Source organism: Electrona antarctica, assembly GCF_951216825.1.
Source record: "Electrona antarctica genome assembly, chromosome: 14".
Lineage (NCBI taxonomy): Eukaryota > Metazoa > Chordata > Actinopteri > Myctophiformes > Myctophidae > Electrona > Electrona antarctica.
In genome coordinates, this window is record NC_136795.1 from 34,730,933 (window position 1) to 34,741,815 (window position 10,883).

General features: G+C 42.3%; 2 protein-coding genes across 4 annotated transcripts; both read left to right on the forward strand.

Moving 5' to 3' along the window:
• Nucleotides 1-18: 18 nt before the first annotated feature.
• On the forward strand, nt 19-4,629 carry asb16 (ankyrin repeat and SOCS box containing 16). 3 transcript variants are annotated; one of them, XM_079520353.1, is made up of 7 exons: nt 19-166; nt 383-767; nt 2,529-2,796; nt 2,964-3,372; nt 3,674-3,757; nt 3,914-4,018; nt 4,322-4,629. In XM_079520353.1, the coding sequence occupies exons 2-7, from the start codon at nt 437-439 to the stop codon at nt 4,505-4,507; spliced, it is 1,383 nt and encodes a 460-aa protein (XP_079376479.1). In that variant the 5' UTR covers nt 19-166; nt 383-436; the 3' UTR covers nt 4,508-4,629. The 3 variants fall into 3 exon arrangements, with proteins under 3 accessions (XP_079376479.1, XP_079376481.1, XP_079376480.1); XM_079520355.1 differs by having other exon boundaries at nt 446-767; XM_079520354.1 differs by lacking the exon at nt 19-166 and having other exon boundaries at nt 319-767.
• A 1,520-nt stretch (nt 4,630-6,149) lies between these two features.
• On the forward strand, nt 6,150-8,953 carry tmub2 (transmembrane and ubiquitin-like domain containing 2). Its single transcript, XM_079519444.1, has 3 exons — nt 6,150-6,306; nt 6,849-7,480; nt 7,603-8,953. Exons 2-3 carry the CDS (start codon nt 6,864-6,866, stop codon nt 7,994-7,996), a joined length of 1,011 nt encoding a protein of 336 aa, XP_079375570.1. The 5' UTR covers nt 6,150-6,306; nt 6,849-6,863; the 3' UTR covers nt 7,997-8,953.
• Nucleotides 8,954-10,883: the final 1,930 nt, after the last annotated feature.

Here is a 10,883-nt window from a genome sequence, read left to right on the forward strand (position 1 = left end):
TAATAACCAGTGCTGGACAACAATCTTGTAGCGTTGTCCTCACTTTTTAAAGGGCGTCTTCTTAATGCACATATATATCGAAATATGTAATTCAAGAATGAAACTTGAACATTTTCATGTTTATATTTGACCTCTACAGCCTTGTGAAAACGATTTTCACACTAGGGTGAGTAAAAAGGGCAAGCTATTCTCTCAGTTATTTTGTACCTGCATTCTACACTATATACCTCTTCTGAAGTATTCTGTAGTGTAGACTGTTGCTTCTGTATGTAAAATACATCATAACTTCCTTACCCAAACCTTACCTTCTCTCTGCCTCAATCATCTGCCATTATAACAATTATTATTATTTATATTTTTAATCTTTTTATTTTTTTTTAAGCAAACTGTTTTGACTTTTACTGACCAGAACACTTCCAGAACCTCAATATATGTCATGTCAAAGGACACCTTTCCCTTCAAATCTACATCGCTACGCTCCCTGAGATTGGAGCAGGAGTTTCAGGATTGGCAAGATGCAAGGCAGGCTTTGGCTCATAGAAGGTCCATGACCAGGGCCCCTCTGGCCCCAGCACCCAGGCCTCCTCGCAGGCCACTCCAGGAAGTCAGGTCTCCTCCAGATCCAGTTCATTGCAGAGACACAGCTGTGCACAACACATTTATGTGTGGGGACATGAATGGAGTGTATACCATTTTAAAGGACCCGACTATGGTCAATGCATTGATGGAGACGGTGCAGGAGGAGATGTTGTGGACCCCTGAGATGGGTGAGTTATGAAGCGTGATAGGAATAGGATCCTGCATTACACATACTGTATACATACTGTATATTGTTAGTTTCATAGGACTGTTATTATTATTTTTAAATAATAAGTACTATATGTAGGCTATACTAGACTAGATCACAATACAACACATGCTGTTAATGATCATATTGTTGTACCTAGTTCAAAGACAAACTCAATGAAAATAAATAAATACAAATAAACAGTAATTTATAGAGTTATAGTTTATTAGAATAATTTAGCACGTGACATTCATCTAATAAAAAAAATATTCCTTTAAGAAAAAAGTACAGAGGTTTACTGGAATGCAGATGGCCATAGTTAAATAAATATAAAATAAAGTTATTTATTTTATATAAATCTGTTTTATATTGATATTGATGTAACTGAAATGTGAATTAATGCAATTGAATCGTTTTTTGATATTGATATAACTATAATGCAAATAATAATGCAATAAATATAATGCAATCTATGTTGCAGGGTTTTTTTTGTGTTTTGTAATGTGTTTTTGTGTGTCTCTCTCGTACTGAACTGTAGTGTACTAGAATTTCGCGGGCCTTCGGCCCGCTCATCCCAGAGTTGCGTTGCCCCGCGTTGCGAGACAGAAGTCCACAGGTACATTAGTCCACAGTGACACGCGTTGTATGCAGCTGTTTTGTGTTGCAGCGCGTGCGCGCGTGTGCGTGCAGACTTACTGCCATAAGGAATGTAATTACCTTCCGCTCCTGGCGGATTGATCCGTCAGATAAGCTTTATTATTGATATCAAACCGGATCGCTGATTTCTATTTTTTCATTATTAGTTTGGCTCGGCCTTTCCTTCTTTAGCGATCCTAGACCGGATTGCGCAACCGCCCTGCCGTCCACCTCCCATTATACAGGCTGACTAAAAGCTGAATAACTCCTAATCTACTGAGCTCTCCATGGTTTGGATACAACGCGCGATGTTCAGAGGTCTTTGCTGATTATCCGGTGGTCTAGATGGAAACATTAGCGCTTTCTAGAGCAAGGATGGCTATGGTTTAGCTCGCTAGCATTGACGCTATTTATTTAGCATAAGATGGACGCCCACAACATCCGTTTCTGTGCTGTGTGTTCACCCTCTAAATCGCCCCCGCAGCCCTCGGCAGTCTGAGGTTGGCTTTGCGTCCAGCAGGTGGCAGTAAACGTGAGAACATGAGGGGGATGTAGCACAGCAATCGGTGACCCCTACATTAAGCTGTGTTGCTCCCAAGATGCAGTGCAAATGCGTGTTGTAGCAACCGTAGCCAATGGGGAAACAGGATGCAGTGTTGCCAGGTCCGCGAATTGTAAGCGAGTTGTAAGTAGCGTGTTGAATGGCATTTTTTCTGGGCTTGTTTTCATAGACCTGGCAACAAATTAGGCGGGGGTGTCGGTGCTTGTGGCGTGTTTGTGTTTATTATTGATATTGATATTGTTTGTGAGTCTGGACGGGAGGCGGCTGTAGTGTCAGTGCAATGACAGTTTTTACGCGGGTGTTGTTGATTGTGGGCGTGCGGCGCGACATGAGGAGATAGCCGTGGATCGACGCGGAGGGTAAGGCTGTGTCGTGTTAGTGTGTTGTTGCAGTGTGTGTTGCAGCGTGTTGCAGCGTGTCAGTGACGTAGTAGCTGGTGACTTTATGTTCCTTTCCTGGGCTTGGGCACATGTTTTCAAATGTATAATAGATATACAGAAGTATACATAAACCTCCCTGACAACTTTTGTGCTCCACCGTCAGGCATGTGGACCCTGAGCTCCAGAATAAATCAAACATCAGCCTTGCGTCTTGCTGCCAGCAGGGGGCACACAGGCTGTGTTGAGGAGCTGCTGTTTCGTGGGGCAGAGGTGGATGATGACCCTGGTGGCAAAACTGCACTTCATGATGCATGTATAGGTGGCCACGCAGTCTGTATTCAGCTTCTGCTTTCCCATGGAGCCGACTCGGACCTCCTAGCAGCAGACGGCAGTGCACCCCTTCACTTCTGCACCTTAGCCCAGTCATTCCAGTGAGTGATAAAGTACAGAATCAGAATGATTTGTATTGCCAGGTATGTTTGCACATGCAAGGTGATGAGGCGGTATAATATAACAATTTGCTGGAAGTGGAGAAGCCAAATGTTTCAGGTATTTGATGTGTTGGCACTTCACAACGTCAACGTGTATTTTCTTCCAGGAGCGCTAACCTGCTGTTGGAAGCTGGGGCAGATGTAAATGTGAGGACAAGAGAGTCAAAGGTCACGCCTCTGCATGTGGCCAGTCGTCTCGGCCTGGAGGAGCATGTGAAGCTTTTCCTGTCGTATGGCGCAGATGTGTTAGCTAAGAATCGAGAAGGAGAGACCCCTCTAAATGCTGCCTGCTCTGCTGCTGAGAGGCCAGCTGAGGCAGGGCGGTATCTCCGTGTGGTCCAAATACTGCTGGATGCCGGCGCAGACCCCTGTACTGCAGGAAAGAAGCTGCATACCCCTCTGCACAATGCCTGTGCAAACTGCAGTCCTCGTATTGCGATGCTCCTTCTTCAACATGGAGCCAGGGCAGACATAGCCAACTGTGCAGGGTACACACCCATGGATTGTCTACTGCAGGTGCAAAATGACTGTTTACTGTACATTACTACTCGTATATATGATATTTAGCATATTATGGTATATTATTGATCGTGTGATGAATTCATTGAATTGTGAATCGTCTTGATGCATTTAATACACAGGAGTCAGGACCTCAATATAAACCTAACCCTTCTTTTGCAAACTGTCAATAATGTATTCAAGCAATCAATAAAATGCATTTAGGGCATGAACAGGGTCAAACAGCTAACAAAGCATCTCAAAGATTTCCCAGTAATAACAGGTGGTAGAAAACCTTTTCTTTCATGTTCCCATAAAGGTGGTTGAGGATTACCCAGACCAGCAACCTGAGGCAATAGCACGTTCACTCCTTAACTATGGAGCAAAGCCAGCTTCACCCAAGGTAAAGCCAACTCATGTTTAATGTAAGATGATATGATTATTGAAACAATATTTGTATATATGCAGTAACCCCCCCCCCCCCCCCCCCCAAATAAAACAAATAAAACCGTCTTGAATCTTTGGTTTAAAGCAGCCATTGAATTTTCCCTCTGTAAAGATGCTGAAACATTGTGTGCTCTCCCCTGCCACTGTGGAAGTCATGCTGAACTCATATCCTGTTGTCCCTACCTGTGAATGGATGGAATCAGCTGAGATCTGTGTGGTGAGCTTCATGATGTTAATCACCTCTCCTCTCCCCCTCCCTTTCAATACATTTCTAGCTTTGATAACAGTAAGTTAATTTATCCATTTGTAATTCTGATTGTCTGATTGTCTGGAGTGTCCAAATGGACTCTCTGAGTTAAATTTACACTTAGGTAAAAACAGGTGCACTTCCTCTGGGTGCCTTTTTGTTTACACAGTGGGTGCTCAGCAGCTATAAATACAAAGAGGTTCAAATACCATACTGAAGTGGAAAAAGTGGCACATCTCTCTTCACCACCCTTTCTTTCTCTCTAATCCTCAGGAACACCAGTCCTTCTTTGATCTGGTTCGTAACATGAGTGGTCAACCACGGTCTCTGCAGCACCTGTGTCGTTTGGCCATACGGCAACACTTAGGGGCGCTATGCAAGGTGACAATCAACAGATTGGACATTCCGACTTCTCTGAGGGAATATTTACTCCTTTTTAAAGATGGGACGTTCCAATGAATACAGCCTGTGGAATGTTCACAGTACTGAAATGATTTCAAACGCATTTTCTACCAATAGGCCTATGTATGCTCCTATATATAGGCCTAAGTACTAATTTCCTGTTGCTAGATCTTGAGCAAATCTTTCATCCAAATATTTCTGCCTCTTAAAATAAAGTTCATAATTTGTGTGATCCATGCTGCCTTCATCAAGTTTAAGGATTTGTTGATACTACATGATTTTAGTGAGTTTCTGGTGCTGGGAGTCTGGCGCAACGCACAGGTCCTGGACCTGGACCAGAGTAGTTCCGGAGCAACGGATTGTGTGGCCCTGGTCTTTCCCTAATGGGACTGATCGAGGGTAGTAGCCTACTAGCTACTGGGATGTAAGTCGGTCACCTGAGTAAGGGGGTATGATGCTGCGAGACCTGAAACCCAGATGACCTTGGGATACATCACTGAGGATACGTCCCACTCCCAGGTGCATCCATGCGATGTTTTTTCGTTCTAGTGAAGATTTTAGTAAAAGTCACACCACAACTACAGTTCTGGGCCTGCACCAGAACTGTAGCTGTTGTGGCCTCTCTCTGGCACCAGAAATAATTATGTAAATTAATAATAATAATATTTAGTATTGTTCGTATTATTGCTAATAATCAAAGTAAATAAATAATATACATACCCCTACATTTACGTAAAGCATTCTTAAAATGTATCACTAAATAGCAGTATTTTTGGCTGGTTCACGCAGGAGCAGGCTTAATCCAAAACTCTATATAACTCTATATAATAAATCTCTGAGTGATGTCATTATGTCCTGACAGTCCTGTTCTTCAAGTTGATCCAATAGCTGTTATCTGTGCTTGTAGTATCTCTTTAGCTTACCTGTTATGTAGAGTGAAGAAGAGAGCCATTTTGTTTGTTGTCAGTTTCATGTTCACATTGAGAGATGCATGTTGTGTTGGTTGGAAGTTCTTCACCTAATAACTGTAAGTTTGTTTATGTTATGCTTATATATGGAACTATGGTATAGTTTTTGCCTCTTTATTTTGTTTACACTCTTATGTGAGTAAATGTTTGCTTGTATACATTTTCATGTGATAATTAGCCTGCTTATTTTAGTTAATGTTTTTCTATGATTGTTTGTTTGTACTGCAGGGCTTCTTCATCTTTGTCATTAAAGAAACTATTTGACAAGGAGTGTATTTCTTCACTATAGCCTAATTTCTTGTCTGGTGTCAACCACTAATACTGAGCTGGCTGGCTGGTCATGAAGAACAAGTAACAACACTATGATATACCGTAACCTGTCAGTGTGGACTATTTGGTCCACGTTTCTTGACAGGCTGTGACAGCTGATATTATTCACAAATACTGCAAGAGGAAATAATTAAACGTGGGCCCATTTGGAATGTTTATGTTGTCACTTGTCAGGTGTGAAAGGTCCGAAGAAAGGGGGCACAAAAACCTGGTTTATAAACCGATTTACACACACTATAAATATACGGTAATTAACTTGTAGTCAATAAAAAGACCTCCGTCAGATAAAACACTGCTTTGTCTAAGCAAACAGAAAAATTGCTGTCCCCAGAACAAGTTAGTTTTTTTTAATCAATCTATTTTGTACCGGTATTTGCTGTTTACTTAACGCGCCAGCGGCTTCTCAACTCACACTAAACAAGCGCTCCCTCTGTCGTGTACACACAGTACACACCGGTGCTGACGTCACCCCGTCGACTGTGTTTATGTGGTTTTAACGGGCTGTTGCTAAACTAGCATTGGCGGTGGATCTCCAAACATGATTTGATTACACAGTTGGTAAGGCGATGCACGTTTACACGATTTCAACTTACAAACGCTCAAATGAGAAGACTGCATCCGACGCAACACTAACCAAATTATGCGAAAATACATTTTCGTAGCCTCGTAGGATTGGTTGTAAACAGACGAAGGTCGTTTTTCTGTTAGCAGGCTAGTTTGCTAGCGCTCGCTTAAACGCATACTCAGAAGAGCAACATCATTTTAAACTATGTTCGCCGTGATCTATGGCTGGTAAGGCAGCAAAGGCATACTTAAGGCTCACTACCGAAAATCCAGACTATGAATAACGCTTTACAGGCCTAAAATTGTTCTCTTGAATATAATTAGCCTGCTGCCTGGACCGCATTGATTGATTGATTGATTGAAATATTTATTAACAGTTTGCAGAATTACAGTACATTTTCAAGTACAACTCAATACAAAAACATATTCCCATACATACCTTAAAATGCATTTAAAACTTCGTAATGAATGTATTGCTACCTTGAATTGCTTGATTGCTACCTTTTTTATATTATTCATGGTCCTTTCTGTTTCAGGATGATAAGATCGATATGGCGGTGTGTGCACTGACCATGTTGGACGGGATGGGAGATGAGGTGGTGGCAGCAGGTGGGGTCTTGCTCCTCGTCTTGGCCATGGTTTTGGCTTGGCTCTCTACGCATGTTGCCGATAGGGGAGACCATATCCTGGGCACCATCCTCACTGTCGGTGCCCATGCCTCTCTCATTGGACTGGGAGGCCACAATAACTATAGTGGAGGGCCTCCAAGCTCAGACACACCTGAACAACAGACACCAACACCATCTCAGGAAAACAAGCCAGAAGAAGGGGAACCGGTTACTGAGAGAGGGGAAAGTGAAGGAAGTGGGGAGACAGAAACAGACTTGCTGCTGAACATACAGGGCAAACAACCGAGCACTGGTAGATACCATCCTGATGATGATGACGATGACGACAATGACGAGGATGATGATGAAGAAGGAGAAGAGCAAAATGAGGAGGAGGATGAGCTGGATGATGAGGACAAAAAGACCCCAAAGTTTATGCCAGCGTTGTCCCCCAGTTCTGCAACTAGTACCACTACCATCACTGTCCGTTTGAAGTTCCTAAATGACACAGAAGAACTCGCTTTTTTGAAGCCGCAGGACACAGTGGGTCTGCTGAAAAGGTTAGTGAAGTAAACATATACAGTAAAATATCTGCATACTTTACTGTAATTAATATATTATAGCCCATGTGTATATTTTGATGCCTCTTCCCCCCCCCCCCACCCCCACCCCCACCCCCCAGCAAATACTTTTCAGGTCGAGAAAGTCTGATAAAGTTGATCTACAGAGGGCAATTGCTCCAGGATCCCAAAAGGACTCTGGTGTCCCTAAATGTCATGCACAACAGTGTGATCCATTGCCACATTTCCCAAGCCTTGTGTGAAGCCAGTCCAGAAGAAGATGCTCGATCCGGGGCAGGCTCGGGAGTCCGGTCCGGGGTCTCCGGAGGAATCAGAGCTGCCGGTCTAGCTCTTAGCACCAGTAGCCTGGTGGTGCCTGTTTTCGTGGTGATATTGGCTGTAGTTTGGTACTTCCGTATTAACTACAGGCAGTTTTTCACTGCCCCTGCGACCATCTCCCTGGTGGGAGTCACTGTGTTCTTCAGCTTCCTAATCTTTGGGATGCACAGTCGTTGAGTGGGAATAACATCCGATGCATCACAATGGAAGTCTTTTACTCAATTTGAATGTTGGCATTCTCGCGAGGCCAAGTAAAAATAACAGCAGTGTCAGGTGATTGCACCAGGAGAGAGAGAGACAGACTAATCAAAAGGGGCCTTGGTGCAAATGCCACATAGGCAACTGGAATCCTGCAGTATGTTTGTGTATGCAGATTGTGCACACTTGTCTGTGCATGCACCAAGAGAGGAAGCATTGTGTGAGATTGTACAGTGTATATGGAGCGGCGAACGATGTGCATTGTATGTGTGTTTCAATGAAGTTCAGGCTAAACTGAGCTGTTATTTTCCTCATCTTGAGAATGACATTGGTTCATGTCACACTCATTTCAGTATGTTCTAACAATCTAATTGATGTAATATGCTCTTTGAGTGTTGCTGGGGATGATGGTCATGCATGTGTCATAGACACATTTTATTTCATTTAACTTTTATAGATTTATTTTCTTTCTGAAATACAGTAGCCCTATGTGAGGTGTTTGACAGGAAAATGTAAGACTTGAATCTTGAATATTTGGAACCACTCACTGTTTTGCTGTGTAGCCTATGTTTCCATTTCTTATTCTTTGAATGACAAGCTCTCGGAAATCAATTAAGGACTGTAACAGTAGCCTTATTATTGCAAGGCTGGAATTTTCTATGGATTTGTGTTGCTTAATTACTCCATGCTGATATTTAGAAATAGACTAATTTAATGAATAATCAGTATCGCTAGACCTAAAATCACATTTTAATGTAAATATGGTGTATTTACTGTATAAAATTAAAAGGAAATATAACCAATCAGGTGAATCTGCATCTGGCACTTGAAGGTTTGAGGGGGCAGTGACACATTAGAGAATTGTCACCGGGAGCCCTTTTTACTCTTATGTATGTCTGGCTTCAGTGCTGAATAAGATTAAAGCAATTAAAACCATATTGTTTTGTTTTGTGATGACTTGGTGCAAGGCTTGGACATTTCGCTGTGTAGCCTGCTCTACTATACAGGAAGGGAAACAAGACATGACACCACCTCAAATTTAAATTGATCCACATAGAAATCCTACCAATATGTGGAGTTTTGGTCTAAAAAGAGTGGAAAAGATGTGGGTGGGACTTTATAATATAATGTATTCCGACAAGCACCAGTATTACCGTTAGAGACTTTACCGTTATGATAAGTCAGATCATATCCTGTCCTAGCATTCGTTATGAAAGATTGTATAGTACAGCACTTAACGGCCAATAACATTGGCCATTATTATTTTCCTTGTCCACAAATGTGACCATAGGATCATTAACAAACAAAACCAAAATAATCCTACTGCTGGGTGGGGGAGGTTACATGAATCCAAGGGCCTTAACATAAAAATAATTAAAATCAGCAAAATGGAGAACCACATCCATTTCAACTCTCGTCAGGAAGATTCCACTTTTAAATAAAGAAGAAATGTAAATTTGGTTAGGTTCTTAGCTTGCTTATGATCCCTGCTGACTATTTCTATAGAGGGTATGCGCGTGACATCAAACCCGGAAGTTATGCAGGAATGCCTACTGAGTGGCAAAAAACTACTTTCTGGTGTTGACAACCCATGCATCCAAACAGAAAAGTCCTATCTGATTGCATTAAACAATGTTAAACTCACTTTGCATGTTGCCACTCGATTTGCCATTCACTTTAAGCATGCGCATACCCTCTATAGTTGATGTATTACCATGCGTTCTTGCTTAATGTAAATCGCTCTGGATTAAGAGTCTGCTAAATGCCTAAATTGTAAAAGAAAAAAAATCCTTGACTGCTATAGTGTTAATATTTTCAGTTCTTTGGGCTATAAGATGGTTAAGGCCCCATTTTGCGATACATGGCCCCTATCAAATCAAAATAAGGCACTAATATAAGTCATCTTGCGCAACATAAACCCTAGTGAGACATGAGTTTTGATAAGTGGAAATGAGTGGCAAAAACAGTAACAGTCACTATGAATTTTAAAAGTGCCAGGATGTTTCAACAGAGGGAGGGGAGCCCGAAAGCTATGGTAAATTGTGCATTTATAATATAGCACCGTATACAAAGTGCTTAACAATGTGCATGATAACATTCACCTATTCATGCACATGGAGGAAGGAAATCATGCAAGGCACCAACCTGCTCATCGCGAGCAGTTGGGGGTCCACTGTCTTGCTCAAAGACACTTCAACACTAACCCAGAGGAATCCAGGGATTGAGCCACGGATCAAAAAACCCTCCGATTCCGAAGTGACCACTCTACATCTTCATCTCTGGCAGTAAGATACAACAGCAGTGACAACACACAAATGTGGGGAGGAATCAATTGGTAATGTTTTGGCATAACTACATTGGGGTGGAAAAAGCAGAAACATTCAATGTGGCATGTTCATTAACATTGAATTTTTGCAGTGATAATTGACATGAATACTGAAAGTTTTATTTTTCAGTATTTACCAGCTCAGTGGCCTTGGCTTGTGGTTAGAGTGCCCGTCCTGAAACTGGGAGGTTGGGGTTCGATCCCCAACCGGGTCATAACAAAGACTGTAAAAATGGGACCGAATGCCTCCCTGCTTGGCACTCAGCATCAAAGGCTGGATTGGGGGGTTAGATAAATGACTAGAAAAAGTGCCCTTCTGGGCACAGGTCTCCACCAGGAGGATAGGAGTACTGTGTGTGATGGCAAAATGAGTAATATAATCATGTTTTGTGTGTGTGTGAGACGCGGCTTGGTCTGTTGTAGCGCCACCATGAGGCTGATTTGAAAACTGTCAAGTGGCATTTCTTCCTCAGCCTAGGGAATATGCATGCACAGTTTCACCGCAATCGGACGCTGCGTTGAGTAGTTGTGGCAATTTGT